General features: G+C 42.1%; 1 protein-coding gene across 1 annotated transcript in view; it reads right to left on the bottom strand.

Moving 5' to 3' along the window:
- Window positions 1–16,390, bottom strand: part of ARID5B (AT rich interactive domain 5B (MRF1-like)) — a 103,936-nt gene that overhangs the window by 60,443 nt on the left and 27,103 nt on the right. The window contains exon 2 of the mRNA XM_009864610.1: window positions 9,254–9,484. Within this exon, the coding sequence (XP_009862912.1) occupies window positions 9,254–9,484 (231 nt within the window). The remainder of the gene's footprint in view (window positions 1–9,253; window positions 9,485–16,390) is intronic.

Raw genomic sequence — 16,390 nt, forward strand, 5'->3', positions numbered from 1 at the left:
ATAGTATTTTGAACCAAGGGGAATGACACACTAATTCTAAGTTTGCTTTGTGTAAGTTTGCGTTTCCCAGATATGAAATGCAACTTCAAGGAAACCTACGACTCGCCTTCAACCTTTAATTTATACTCCCCTTCACCCACGGATTATTTAGAAGGTACAAGTTATTCATTTAAGCGGCACAGTGAAGTATCATCATTAGGTGGCTTAGTTGCCTGGGATACTACTATCAGTCTGACCAGTGGGGAACCTGGGAAGCCTGAGCTCAGAAGAGAGGAAAAGTAAACAGAGTAATGAGTAACAGTTACAGCTCCTTAAAATGTGTACATTAACTTTGGTATTGGGAAACTATTTGCTTTTCAGAGGCAGCACCCTCTGATTGAAATAATGATAAATATTTTGGAAATTGCATCCGAAGCCAAAATGAAATTACTCAAGCGCACTCCAGGAGAACAAAGCTTTTTAGTATACCTTCAAATGAACTCAGATAAGTTTACAAATGGCCTATACCTAAAAGACCATTAACTAAAATTACATTTGTTTTTATTGAAAGACAGCCTCAAGTGCTGACATGTAATATATGACATGTGATACATAATAATACTCTTTAACCAGTTCTGACATAATATCTCCCAAGGCATAATAACCACAAATGACTGCTTTAGTTAAGAACTAGCCAGAAGCAAAATAGATCCATGTAAAAGTAGCTTTACCCATAAATACCTCAACAATATTTTATGTCACTTTGTAAAAAAAGTTAAAGGAGTCCCATAATAATTAACAACAAAAACTTCATGTTCTTTACTATGGTATGGTGGTTGTGAAAGGTTATTTCATACTCCCGCAGCTGCCAATGCTGTAAATTATGCAGGCACCAAGAAGCATTAAGGAGAAATAATAGCAATTTAAACCAAGGCTGACGTAATTCATGATAAACAGTCATTGGAAAATATTACAATGTTGTCTTTTTTAAGTGGGTTTAATCAGAAGAACGTGACCATATTCTGACACAAACCACTTCTCTTTTCCATTCTACGGGCGCGAGAATGGGGGCCCTTCCCCCGGCTCCAAAGCTCTGCCCTGCTGCTGGCCCCCGCTGAGCCCCGACACTTCACGGATGCTGCTCGCGAGGCTTGGGATGCTGGTGGACCTAAAGCTCTCCCGAGACAAAGCTCAAGAGTCCGGCCAGGCCCAGTGGTCCAAGGCAGACACAGAAACCAGGGGAACAGTCAGAAGAGGGTGCTCCAACGAAGGCATATTGAAAAAAAAAAGAAAAGATGGTTCCAGAGGTGAAAAACCTGTGTGACAGGCATCGCTCAACGCTCATGATCAATGTAGCTGGGTTTACTTTTCGCTATAATGACAAAAAGTGATTTTCATAGCTGAATTGTAAAACTAGCCATCGAGTGGAAATCTTATATAGGAGGAATTAGCCATTTCTATCTACAATCATTTAGTGAACGGACACCAATAAAACAGACGTGCGTGTGCAATAGATGACACAGCCCATGTGATAAGTTACATTTATCAGGCACAGCAAAACAGCTCACTTGCTAACCCTTCATTTGCTGCAACTGCACGTTAATTCTCTGCCAAACTCTGGATGGTGAAACACGTAAACGCCACAATACCGTCACATATTCCCTCTTCCATTAAAAAGGAGAAGAAATTACAAGGACCAGACTGGAAGTGGGCAAGCCCAGCCTCTTGGCAATGCCACAGGTGCTCACAGGAGGGAGGGCATCTCGCTGTCGAGCCCACGGGAGCCCCCAAGCCCGTGCTGTCACAGCAGGGAGGACCTACCAGCCACCCGGTGGTTCGCAGCCCCAACCCCTCCTCGAGCAGCCGGGTCACGGCCATGTGCAATCGCTGCGGGCACGGGGTGCCACACGCCCCTCTTTCTCCCAGACTGCTGCCCAAGGGCACCTGAAGAAGCAAGGAGCTGTACCACTTCCCCAAGCATCCTGGCCACTGGAGCCGCACCCTGGCCACCAGAGCCGTACCCCGGCTGCAGGCTTCCTGGGCAGCCACGCCACTACTGGGCGCAAGACGGACGGCCACCACCAGCCCTTGGCTGAGGAGCGATGCCAAGGGGCCGGTGGAAAGGGGCAGAAGAAGCTTTTCAGGGAGAACCCGCCTCTCCGCTCAGCATCTGCTGCCTTCCCGAGGGCAGCGGGAACATGCAACCCAAATAAAATCAGCGTTCTCCACACAGGAATTTTGATTATAAAGTGAAAAATAATATTTAGCGTGGTTACAGCTACGGTTGCTAGTGAAAATGTACTCCCCCCCAAAAAAAAAAGAAAAGTAGAAGCTAACAGCATTTGTTTCTACTGAAGTTCTTGCAGACAGCAAGGTATTTTATCTTACTTTACCACACATTACTTAATGTTCACTCAACAGCTTGCTGTTAACATTGGGTGAGATTCTGCCCTTGGTTAACTGGTGAAAATCTTGAGTAACAGCCACTGAAATGGATCGAGTTATTTTGGATTTACGCCACTAAGCGAGACAGAATGTGACCCCTTATCAGTGCCTTTTTGCTTTGAGTATACAAATATTTTATGCATTTCAATGAGTGACAGAATGCAAAACTTGCAAATATTTATTTTTAGATGTATGGGGAAAAAGCAATTAGAGCTAAAAATGTTAAGAATGAAGAAATACTTAACAGAAGCAATTATGTTGGGCACATAAACAGCTCTGCCTTCAGCCATTTTATCCAAATGCTGCAGAGCACACTAGAAAATATCAATTGTTTAAAAAAACTGCAAGTATTTTTTCACAACTGAAAAATCAATCATTATAAACAACATCTGGGGATCATTAATATCTTACTCTACAGTTGAATTAACAAAATAAGAAAGAAGTCTGACCAGAATTCAGAACACTTCCAGATTTGCCTTTTCAAGCTAAAAGCTTATGTTTGCAGAGGTGGGGTGGGAGGGAAGAGGAAATGTACATTTATCTATATCGTATATTATGCATTAATCATTACTTCCCCTCCAGCTATGTCCTGTTTTTGTTTTGAGAGGGTTAAAATTTGAAATATTTAGTTAAGCCATCCTGTCCAGGACCTTGGAAAAGATTTGCATATTTTTCAGACTGTTGGAGATGCCACCATAAAGCTCCATCTAAGGAGGTCACAGTATCCACACTAATAAAAAGCCTCCATACTTTTCCTATTACATTTCTAAAAGATTAAATGTTCTAGTCTTAGCAGAGGAGCACTAACACTCCCACATCACAACCGTGTTAAAACAAAGAACCTTGAAGTATCTATCTGGAAACTTCACCGTTTTTTTGAATTTCACTGATATAAATTATCCTGCAGGTAGACAAAATAGTCAATAGCAATAATGCTGATACTTTAGATCAGCTGAAAAACATTAAAAAACCCATATTTTCAGCCTAAGTGCAATTTTGGTACTAGAGCTGGTTTAAAAAAGAAAAGCCAACTTTGACTCACACAAAGTCACGAACAGGAAAACTGTATTTCATTTAGACTGGAAACATTCTTTCTTTTTTTTTTTTTTCTTTTTTTTTTAACTCTCATTCCCTGCCAAGGTTTTGTTTTCTTATTTTTTCCTCCTAAAGAACTGATTTTATCTGTGAGTCACAAACTGTGAGTCGCTAAGACCAAATTTCAGCTATACAAGGAGCAACGGTACCATTCTATACCCTTAAGTCATGAGCTTTTACCTTACACACTTCCGGCACATCAGCCATCCCAAGAAAGTCCCTTCTCCTCCATAGCGCCCTCCTGCCACGGCTTCCCTGGCCAGCGACAAGATGGAAGGTAAGTCCTTCCAAAACTGTCAGCTCAGAATCCACGATGGCTGGGAGGACGGGCAAGTCATCCCTCACTCTTGGCCATTCTCTGCCAGCCCTGGAAGCAACACAATCTGCTTTCTGCGGTGTTTTACAGTTACATCTGAGTTGTAGAAGTTTGGGGGGTTTGTTTTGTTTCAAACGTAGATGATCTTTCCCAATGTAAGCAATATATTGTTACGTTTTTGGTGAGGAGAAGGAGTGAGAAGGGAAGCATGGACTAATATGCCCTTTACACACTTTTTTTTTTTTTTTTCCACTGAGCAGTTTCCTCTCTCCATTGCTCATGCAAAAAGCAGAAGTTCTATTTCTCAGGGAAAAAATATATTAATACCACAGCAGGACGTAGTTCTCTCACTTTTTGGTATGAAATGCTTTATAAAAAACAGGCCTTTACATACAAGAATAAAACTTTTAACCTTCTTTTGGGAGTGAACAAAGCTTTACAGTACGTCAGGGACCAAAAAGCTTGTTTAATGGCACGTGGGACCCAGCATGCTAGAAAAATAAGCCGGAATTTTTAAATCATTGAGAAGAAATAAGGTATTCAGTTTTCCCTCACACTCCTGTTTACAGAAAAAGCAACGCCATGCTTACAAAATGAAAGAGAGCCTCTGGATCATCTTTAGCAGGTAGGATTTATATTATTTATCTAGCAAAGCGCCACAATAAATCCTTCTGTGCAAAATTTTCACCTGGCGAAGCCGATGGAGCTGTCAAAATCCACCATCACCCAAGCACTCGACCTTCTCGCTTCTAAGCTGCGCATCTGTTCCCGTCACCCTGCGAGTCCCCAAGCCTGGAGAAGTTGGAGGTCACGCTGACAGACCCACCCGTGGGCCCCCTTGCCCTAGGGGTCCTTATGCAATAGAACAAGAAATAATAAGTTAGAACATAGGAAGTTCCACCTCAACACCAAGCCCTGGCACAGGCTGCCCAGAGAGGTTGTGGAGTCTCCTTCTCCGGAGACATTCAAAATCCACCTGGACACGTTCCTGAGTAGCCTGCCCTAGGGGATCCTGCTCTGGCAGGGGGGTTGGACTAGATAATGTCTAGAGGTCCCTTCCAACCCCTGACATTCTACGATCCTATTCCATGCACTTGACAACACAGCCCACCATCAAGTCGCCAAAGGAGTCACACTTGCCCACATGCCCAGGAAGTCACTCCGCGCGGGGAGCAAGCACGAGCCTGGTGAAAGGGCAAGTCATCTCCTTTTGCACAAGCAAACACGGAGGGTATGTGCTGCTCCAGCGACAACTGCACACTGACTCCTGCCCAGATCCACCTTCTGCACAGGCAGCTTTGCCTCCACCTAGGTCTCTTCGGTTCGTAATGAAAACTGTTAGGATCCCTATTTTTCCATTCCTTCTCTCTTGCAGCATATATGACTGCAGCAAATGCCAGTAAATTCTACACAATTATAAAAGTTACGCAGTAATAGTAACCCCAGAGGTCGATAAAAGAAAAAGGTTTTGAAAAATGTCTTTACCAATGATCTCAATTTGAAGAGAAACGAATTGTTTAGCTGGCAGATATTGTTTTTATTTTAAGGGAGCTGGGGAATGAGGAAATAGGAGTTTGGTTTTTTCCACGTGCCAAGTAATAGGAGCAACTAGATAAAGGAAAGTGTAGGTGAACTCCAGTCTGTGCAGAGAACTAAAACGAGGCCGTGAAGAGAACAGATCCCGTTGGCTCACCTGCTTCCTCCAACTGGTCCCTCCCTTGGGCAGGCAGCCACAGCCCGTTTGGGGCCACAGCAGGGACGCTGCTGCCACTGCCGCCCGGGTCTAGCCCCAGGTCTCCCCGTGGCCCCTGCTCAGTGCCCCCTGCAAGCCTGCATGGGGTGGTGGCACTGCCAGACAGGGCTCAAGCCTTTGTGCTTCAGTTCAACACAGACAACTCCACTCTAGCCTCCTTCACAGGTTCAAAATCTCAGATTTCTTGTTCCTAGACAGCAACACCACCACTTCACTGTGCACCCAGACTGTTTCCCACTGGTGAGGACCTCTAACTGCTCTCACCACAGGAGAGGCAAAGGTACACAGTCTGACTGTGGTCATATCCATGAACTTTGACTCTCAAGACATCCAAGCACGGTTTGTCTTCTGCTTTCTGAACAGAAGCAAGCTTTTGAGCCTATCTGCATGCTGGAGTGGAACGCTCCAAGGTAGTTAGATTAACCGATCTATCAACTTCTATCAACAAGAACAGGAGCAGGAGGCTTCCCACTCCTTCCTCTGTACATGGAGAGCACGTTATTCCCTGGCAGGCTGCAAAGAAATAGACACAAATGTTTGAGCCTTCCAGCTCAAACCTGAATCTTCAGCCACATGTTTCTCCAGTGACCTCCTTGACAGGACACAGTGGCACGCTGAACCAAGTTAGAGGGGAATCAGAAAAGGACTCTGCAAGGAAATTGGTCCCAAATACTCCTGGCCAAGCCACTTGGGCACATGAAGAGGTGGACAGAGGTAGCTGCAGAGTTGGCAGCAGGTTCCAGCTGTGGGAGCTGAAGCTTACAGAACCTCTGTGGAAGCACAGCAGCCATCCACTTGGGACTGCCTGAGGCATCTGAGCATCTCCTCCAGCCACGTCTGTGGGAGCTCACAGACAGCATCTACGTACTACTTCCACTTAATAAAGTCCCATGACAAAGAAACATGCTTTATTCTCGACAAAACTTATTTCTTCTCCCTCATTTCCTGCTTTATTTTCGTTACACAGATTTTTGTTTTGTGGCGAACGGGGCTCTTTGTAAAGGTGTTTCTAGTGTCTCACTTGTGATACGCTGTACCTGTTGCACTGTACTCCAATGTGCAGGGAACACATAGCACCTTCTCCAACAGCGACCCTTCTGAAGAAGAGTTGCGCTTCCAAAATAAAGATATTAGTAGACTGTATTTCCCAAATTTCATACTCTCTTTAGAGCTTGGAGAATTCCATGTGATGGGGAAATACATGTGTTCCTATTCTGTTCCTTCAGTTCCTATCTTGTTCCTTCTTGTTCATTCTTTCTTGTTCCTTCTTTCATCTGTAAGGTAAGAAGTAGCCAAGCCCTTCAAACTGAATGTGTCTGGATCTCCTTACAGACACCTTTTAAGAATTTTAGTTGCTTTTTTCTAATCTAGTCCCCCCTCAGATTTGACTGATAAACACCAGTGCCTTAGAGTAATCCATTTATCTACTGTACCACCCTGCCTCTGTTTAGCTTTAGCAGTCATCACTTTCCACATGTGACATCAATCTACATTGTATCAATGTAAACTGTTTGTGTAACGAAGTGTTGTACATTTTATTATCCTGCTAGCAACAAAAAGGATAAAATAGCACTTTGCCTGTTGTCTTCAGCAAAGGTAGTGTAATTGACACCACATATTTTGCAACACAGCGTTGGAACCACGCACTGGCTAGTTTTTTCTCCTTAACAGAGCAGGGCTTGCAAATTTTACTATATCACTATTTTCATAAGAAATACTTCTAAAGAGTAGGGTTTGGTGGTTTTTTTATTTTATGGGCATTTAAAAAAGTCTGCTTCTCAAACCAAACTAAATTTTAAACATACATTATTAATTTCTATAGCTAAGATTTCTGTGGCACCAGTTTGATAATGAGCTAATTGCCTCGCAAAGGTCAAGAGAACGGCATAGTTAGCTTTCAGAGACTGAACAAAGCACTTGCTATGGTTCACTAAGCGTAGTTTCTGCATCACTCCACATCTCTTTGATTCATCTATTACTAATATTCCATGATACACTTACATTATGGATCCAGCTATTTCAACAAACCTGTAATCAAGGAATGACCCTGAATAAAATACTCGACAGAAAGCAGATGGTACACTCATCAAACGCCTTCAAGCCTAAAATAACCTTTCCCATATAAAAAGGATAGTCAATTAAAACTGAACTTTATATTCTGAGCTGGAGCTCAGAGTAAATAAAAATCAACATGATACTATTGTGTTATTGGACCAAAATTCCAGGGCATTTCATTCATTCTTTCACCACCCCCATTCCCTAAGAGCAACCAGCACTTTTATTCATAGCTCGTTCAAAGCCGGTAACATTTTGTGTGACTGTGAGCAGACTTGACAGCTTGGGCCTGATCCTGCAAAACCCTGACATCACAAAATTAAAACTATTCACAGCATCGAATGCTCCAGTGACGACACCACGTGAGGAAGGATCTCTCCTGCCTGCTGGGAGCTGACGGATGCAGCGGCAGAGGAGTCGTCCTGCACAACCTCACAAAACGCCAGAACGCCACCACTTGGGTCTGCGTTTCTCTGCCAACACAACAAGGCCTGGACTGGATGCCAAGCTTAAAGCCAAAAAAAGGAGGAGAGGATTCTCCCATCACAGGCACCATTCAACCTTTTCCCTCTCACTCCCATTATTATATGTTGATGCACAATCAGAAATACTCTCTCCAAGAGACCACAAGAGCTTCTTTGCAGAGATGTCTCACACAGCAAAGGTGTACCCACCGCTACGCAAACAGGCTTTGCCAGCACTTGCCACACCTCTTATCCATCTGCTGATATGGGTAATAAAACTTAATTCTCACAGCACAGGTACACTGCTAAGAAAATTACATTGGACCCGTTAATGAAGTCAGCCTGGGTGTGCACACAACATGCATTCTGCCGCACGTTCAGCGGGAGAGCCGCTGCCCTTGGGTTGATCTGACACACAAAAACGTGTGAAATCACCTGGCAGCTATCGGGAGCCAAATCTTGCGGCCCTCTCTCCCAGCTGTAAAGCGCTGCATACTCCTCTGGAGCACTACACCCTCTGAACTAAGAGGTCACCTCTCCAAAGTGCCTCTGTACTTTTAAAAATCAAACTCCTAACACTGGCAAAGCCCCCGTTGAAAAAGCCCCTGTTCCAGGAAGGCCAGAAGCACACCAGCTATAGCTGACAGTTGTTGGAAGCCCTGGGAGCACATGCACTGCTGATGACTGCTCTGCAACAGCAATGGGGTACGCAGGGAATCTCACCTGTTTTGCATTTATTAGCATATTGCACCGACAAAGACTTCAAAAAACAACCATCACACTTTGTAAAGCTTCTGGAAAGACCCAGGCTTTAGGCAAGTGGTTAAGGCAGACCAGTCTATGACTCTATGATAAATTTCCAATCCAGACAAGGGATCCTTTCACTCCTATCAAGTAACTGTGCTACACACTCTACCCATGCAACATTATCTTAGACTGGGAGAAACTCAAGATGCAATACTGAGACCACTACTGCCTAGAAGCCTTCAGTCTCACAGAACCTTTAGTACTTAACATTTCAAACATAAACAGCATTGGTTCAATTCAACGGAATTGCATCTTCCCCTTAAAAACAGTGGACGCTTTAAAAAAAAGAAAAATGCCTTCACTTATGAGAAAAGGAGAATAGCTGTAAACGTGACTTACCAAACTCATCACATATACTTTCATTTTCTATTAGAGTAGGATGGTCAAACGTATCCCGACAGTAGAAGATTTGGGGGTTTTTGCTTGTTACTGCAATGCCTCCCAGGGCTAAAACAAACTGATCTGTTAATATTGAAGAAGGCTTGTCCTGAATGCGCTTTAACATGGAACGATATCGACAGTACTGTGGGTAGCTGAGAATTAGCAGGTTTGAATCTTCATCATCCTCACCTGGAAGAAGAAGGAAAAAAATATTCTTAGTATGTCAGAAAAATACAAAACAAGAGCTGTAACTCAAGCATCTCAGGAACCGCAGGGCCCACTGGTTCAGTCTTTTCTCAAGACCTGTCTTTTACAGCACAGTAGTTTTAAAAAGAAAGGTTAAAAATAGAAATTTAAAAAAGGTTTATTGGAAGACTCTCTTTCCTGGCCTTCTTTTCAGTTCTCCTATGCTCACCCAGAAGGACTCTATCTGGATGAGCAAGAAAACACTGCTCTGCAGAAGCTGGCCAACAGCCTTAATCAAAGCGCTCTCCATACTTTGCCAACTTGGCTGCTTTGACAGAAATATTATATGTCATTTTTACTCAGCTGCCTATACAGCCTTACTGAACTCACGTTTACACCAACTAACGCCTTTTTAGAAATAATAATAACATACAAGCCCCAGAGCACACAACTATTAATTCCCCTTTGAAGAATCCAACTCTGGCAACTGCCAAAGAGCCCCTGGGCCAGGGAGGTGGGCTCATCTGTCCTGGTCCTTGATCCTCAACTACCCCAACAGGTGGAAACAACCTCCCTCACATTAACTGCAAATGGAGCAGGACTCAGTAAAACACCTACAGAGCACAACCAGCAAATGAATTTTCAAACAGCTCATGCTGTTGAAATGTAGGCTCAAAATATAAAACAATCTAAAGTTCAAACCTTCCCATTCCCCCTGGTTTTAGATGGCATCAAGGCAGCAGATTTTGAAATATCACAATCAAGTTTCATCATATGATAACCAGCAGGAAACCTAACAGAAAAAAAACCCCAACCATAGACACAAACATGAGAAATTGTTCGTTTGTAGGTATGCAGCCAGTACTTAACAGCACTTCTTTTTATGCTCATTTATCTCCTCAGGTGGGGTAACTGAACTTGGCTTCGCATGCATGCCAATGAAGACAAAGAAAGAGCATTCACTTCACATTTTCTGCTGTACTCTGATTACTGAATAACTCAGCTATTTTTTCTGTCAGAGACAAAAGGTCTACTATTTAATCTCATTACCAATACTGAAATCATCCTTCTTACGCTTAAAGTGAAAATTGCTTCAGATATTGAAAAAACGTCAGATCAGCTCTCCCCAACTAAATACGACGGCACAACTCATCTTGATTCGCGTGAGGCAATGGAAATGTTGACACATAAAAGGCTAAATTTTAAGAAGTCTCTGGAACCAGATATATCACCTAGAACATCACCACTGTAGACAAATGCAATGCTGCAAAAAAAATCAGCACGGCAGACGGACTTGGAAGTACTATTTTCACAAGCACAGCTCCTGAAAGCCATCACTTTTTAAAACTCAGAACTTTCCCCACTACCTTGACGTAGGTGGGGAGATCAAACGACTTGTGTAAAAGAAGTTAGAGTAATACATTTTGGTAAACAGCACTGACATTAGTTTTCTAAGAAGGTAAAATTTATGGCCCTAAAACCTCTTTTGGTCAACAAGGATGCGGTCACGCTTTTCTTTGTTTTCAACAAGTATCCCGTAAGCCTACGCAACAGCACGACTGAGCCAATTGCTCCTGGGAATAAGGCTCTCTCTTCTTTATTAGGAAACTCTTAAAATCAGATCAGGAAAACCGTTCTAGGAATTAACAAGCACATGATCCATCCTTTAGCTCCTTCGAGAGTTTCATACACGCCTGCCTGACAGTTATTACTACTTTCTACCTTTGTGTAGATAGTGGCGAGCTGAATCTGTTGATCTGACAGCACTTTTCTTATGCCAGGATGTGGTCAGCTTTTTAAACAGGGTGTATATAAATGTATGTCCCGTGTGCCTTTGTAGTAAACCATTAGTTTCTAGACAAATGTGCTCTAAGTCCCTGCGCACAATTACACAAACTTTCTGCCCCTGACAACTGACGACGTAACTCTGGCATAAATTAAAATCAAGTCATTTTTCACAGGATCACTTTTATACATGCTTGTGCAACTCCAGTGAGTACTTTATGATGCATTTGTTTCCCTTCCTTATTCACTACAGCAGATAAATCTAAGAATGAACAAAGGCTGAATAAACTGAAGATTTGTTTAGTGAAAGACAAACAGAGTGTTCCTGGAACAAAGACTTTTCTTTCTCAACCACACCCCACATGAGAAAAAAGAAATCAAAGTAGACCAATCCCTAATAAAATGCAAACCCGGAGAAGAACTATTTTTTTTTCTTCTAGCAAAATCTAACACGTGCCATTTAATGGTGGGCTTAGTACATATTATTGCTGATTATTCTTCATAAATAAGATCAGAAAGAGTTTCCTCTTAGGAGGAAAGGAGATCAAAATGTGGATCACATTCCATTAAAATCAAGAAAGACAACATAATTTCTAAAAATGTTTAACCGAGATCTTAGAAAACCAAGACGCTGTATTTCTGAATCTCATTTTAGCTGCAGCAGAGAACGTGGTAAAAGATAATACCTACAGTATGCCGCTTACAAGGCTCTGCTGAAATTACTCTAATCCCATGCTTATATCATAATTGTGTGTTTTAACAAACCCCAACATCATTTTTTCGTTTATCTATTTCAGGGCTGAAAACAGAGAAACTGTAATTAGGATGTAAGGTTCCAGCCCTGCCTTCCAAGCGCTGCCTATATATGCAGAGATGTAATCCAACAGCTCCCTTTGTGAGGGGTAAAGAGAGCCGGGATTTGGCACAGCCTGGCATTTATGTTGGATTACATGTTCTTCAAGTTGTCTTTGTAAGTAAGAGATGCATGAAATGCCAAACACAATGAATCTATGCAAGAACTGACTTTTCAAATCAGCACAACCATTTTTAATATGTAACGCAAGACAACTAAAAGCCCTCAAAGGAAAAAAAAATAAAGCCTGCTAAAAGCACGAATTCCTAACAAATCCATCTAGAGCCAGCACTATTTACAGAGAGAGCAGAGAAACACAGAACTGTAACTCCCTTTCTGTTTGCTTGTTTCGGAAACATCAGCCTATAATGTTATTGCTAACTGCCATAATCTACTCTCAACATCAGTAAGCATTTTTTTTTCTTTAAAAAGACCTTCACACCAGGATTTTATAGAGCTTGATGGAAAAACTATGCATGTTCCTTCCTGTACCTAATTACCTCAACTGCAAAAGCTGCCAAGTATTTTGCCCTTTAGTTCTTTTAATCGTATTAGTGCAAATGCATTTGGATGCCAACAGAAACAAACATTTAAAGACTTCTGCTTAAAAGATTCCAAATATGTAAGAGGCTGGTGCTAGGAAAGCACACTCCACTTCTTCCCAGAAAGCACAGAGTTATTTCTGCAGAAGAAATATGAAATCGTGTCTCTTGTAAGAGTAAATGTCTAGTTTCGACCCAATTTAAGTAAAATAATGTCAATATGAACTGCTCTCACAATGATTTATGCTACCTTCTGTTACTTTATTACATTAGACATTCCTTTCTCTAAGCTTTATACTTTTCGCCGTGCTCCTAGCAACCACATAAAGGCTGAGCACCAACTTTACACGCCTGGCACCCTTCCAGGATCGACTGTTATTGATAATTATATTGAAGTTTCAATTTAATTGCTACTCTGTTGTGACACAGAATATTTTTTGTAATTAGGCACTTCCCATTTTCTGTCCATTCATTTTTTCTATTATTGAAAACGATTGTTTTTCCCCCAGAAAACATAAGCAGAACAATGGTACAGATAAGGGTATGTACATCTGTTACTAGCATTACCAACACAGTAACATGAAGGGAAGTAAAAAAAATTAAAGGAAAAAACGATTGTGAATATAATTTCTTGGAAGGCAATTTTCTTTTCAGTTTAAGTGCTCTTACTCTTTTTACAGTTACTCAATGATTTCCTGTTCTAATTACAAGACATTATACAGAAAGTAATTTTTAAAAAGGAAATGTATTCAAGTAGGAGGCTAAATAGCATCACTTGCTTGGTATGGTTTGAAATTCCAAACTTTTGCATCTCTTCTATCAATACTTGTGCAATGTATTCTACCACAATCTACCATGTCTTCCGAGGCAGTTAACACAAATGTATACATCAAAGAGGAAAATACACTTGCAGTTAAACTGTGGGCAAAAGCAAAAAAAAAAAAAAAATTTTTTTCCTCCTCACTGTAGCTGGTAAATTGGAGGCAAGCCAAGCCTAGGAGTGGAAAAATATTAAAAAGTAAAAAAGAAAAAAAAAAAGAAGAAAGAAGAAAGCTTGATTAAAAAGCGAGAGAAGATACTCACTTCTAAACCTAAATGAATAAGCCACAAACTATTTCATAAAAACATACTGTGACGTAAATTACACATCAGTATTGCACTGTTGTGGTTATTTTGAGAAATGGCTTGTACTGTAAGTCAGCTGGTAAAACCCCACCCTTAATGATTTTGTAATTCTCCATACAGCAATCAACTGGAGCAGTCATGAAATTACCAAGAAGGAAAACAGACAGAGCTGCAGAGAGTTTGTAATAAAAAGATAATGTACTTTTAACATAACAGAAATAGAAGATTGGTTTTATTAACTAAAAAAAATACTTAAAAGGTCCCAGGCTTGCCATTTGTTTTGATAAATGTTAACACAGATCTTCATAAGATAAGCAATGGAAATATCAGGGGAACCAGATAAAGTGGGACAATGCTTTGGTGTGTGGGTAGCAAATTGAGCAAGGGAGTTATCTGGAATGTGGAGTGAAAATGAGGGAAGTTGCAGGACTCTGTCCGTCAGGCTCCTCTCCTGCTCGACTCCCTCGCTGCTCTGCCTCCTTTCATCACTGTCAGTTACTAAGGGGGTCTCCCAGAGGATGCACATATCATAATTAGTTTATCATTGCCTGTATGCACAGCTTGGACCATACCATCCAAACGTAGCAGACACAGAGGTAACGGAGGATGCACCTGGATGCCTGGAGGGACTGAAACGGCGAGAGCTCGATGTGCTAAATGATAGGGCTGTGACTCCCAAGACGGGATGCCTCTTGACTACTGCAGGGCACCACTCAGGTGTCACAGCCCTCCCAAGACCCTCAGCCACCCACCGGAGCACACATCATGGGGCTTGTTTCACCTAATAACACCATTTTAGTCTATGACAGTCGTGCAGACCCCTCTGTAGCCAGAGGGATCCCTTTCCAACCTGTTTGGTAAGACACGGATCAACTCACTCTCTGGAGCCACTACTCTCTCATCAGTGACGACAAGCTTAGTCTAGAGGCTTAACTTGCGGACCAAATTGAGCAAAGTGAATTCCATCTAGGTGACAAAGCAGTCTGCCCTACGCCAAACCAATGGTCCAAATGCATGCGAAAAAATTCCCTCCCAGCTGATACACTTGCAATCAAGATAAAAAAGGCTGATCTCATCGGTGTCAGTGAACCCGGGCTCTTCCAGCTCTTAAGATAGCATCCAGTTCGCCTTCCCTTGCTCTACTCCTTTGGCAAGGACTTTCTGCAGGATGGGCATGGGAACACAGATGTACACAAGACAAAGATGTTTGTAGCTGACAATTCAAAACCAGCGACTTCAGGTCAGACAGGCTCTGCACATCTCAAAGCTGCCTGTTCTAATAACAACCCAAAGGGAAACGGCAAAGCTTTCCAGCAGATAAAAACAAATAAAAGTTACCTAAACCCCCTAAACCTCTCAGAAAGTCCCAGAGCAAGAGCAGAACAATGGAAGAGTAACCAGGAGGCAGGTGTCTATGCCCTAAAAATGCTTGAGAGGAATTATACAATGAAAACACCTTCCTCCACCACCATTCAGTCACAGCCTGCCAGTTACCCCCAAATCATCACCCAGATAGCTGCAGCTGGCTAAGAAGCAATGACAATCATCACCTACGTTTCTGGGTACTCCTGTGAGAGACAGGACGGCTCTCCCAATGAAATAACCTTCTAGGAGAATTCTGTCTGTCTCCTTACTTGACCACTTCACATATCAAATCCTCTGTGCAGACACAAGGCCAAGAACCCTAGCAGGAATCCACGTCCCTTTGTACCAGGCTGCTGGGATCTAGGAGCAACAGCTGAGGAGCTCAGGTAGCTGCATCACTGTCACAAAACTACTCCTGCATGTGCTAACACAGCAATCCACTCTCTCTCCAGTGATTAAGGAAGATTCATCAAACACTGCTCTTCCAATCCATCCTGCCTTTCCACTCCCACGGTCTTTGTTCACCCTAGTAACGTCACTTGGTGTGCCTTGGCCGGCTAATTAATCACAAGATCTAAAAATATTAATCTAAGAATCATATTTCTCTCGCAGATAAATGCAAATACAGAAATGACTTAGCTCCATGAGACAGGACAGGAAATCCACGGTTTGGGGTTTAAATAAATTTGGGTAAATTATTGACACAACAGGGATACCGCTTTGTCGCCAGGACCCATGCTACTCATCCTCGCTTTCAGAATCCCCCTCTATTTGAATGCTAATGCAATCAAGAACAAAGGCAACGTGTTGCAGGATACAGAACACAGTGATTACATTTATGTTTACCAGATAATGATAATATTAACAAGTTCCCTGTAATTCTTATGTGGATGCGTGCCTGCCTGATTTTTGCTTTTAAATTGATCAAAACGAAGAAGCCATTTCTGCCAATATAGAGAATAAAACACACAGCCTTTCTGCATGTATCAGGTATTTCTTCCCTTGAAAGGAGAAGACAGCTAATTCTCAGAATTTCGTACCACTTCCCCAGCCCTCCGTTTTCTGTCACAGTGCCAGCAGAGCATCAGCCATTCAAAGAATTCCTAAGATTAGTTTAACATTTGAAAGAAAGAGAATACTTAAAAATCTACTGGAGATTGAAACTACTGTTCAAACCAACAGCAATACATTCATTCAAAAAAAAGAAAAAAGAGACAGCACCATGTCATACGTACTTAA

The sequence above is a fragment of the Apaloderma vittatum genome, unplaced genomic scaffold (assembly GCF_000703405.1).
Source record: "Apaloderma vittatum isolate BGI_N311 unplaced genomic scaffold, ASM70340v1 scaffold20282, whole genome shotgun sequence".
In the NCBI taxonomy this organism is placed as follows: domain Eukaryota; kingdom Metazoa; phylum Chordata; class Aves; order Trogoniformes; family Trogonidae; genus Apaloderma; species Apaloderma vittatum.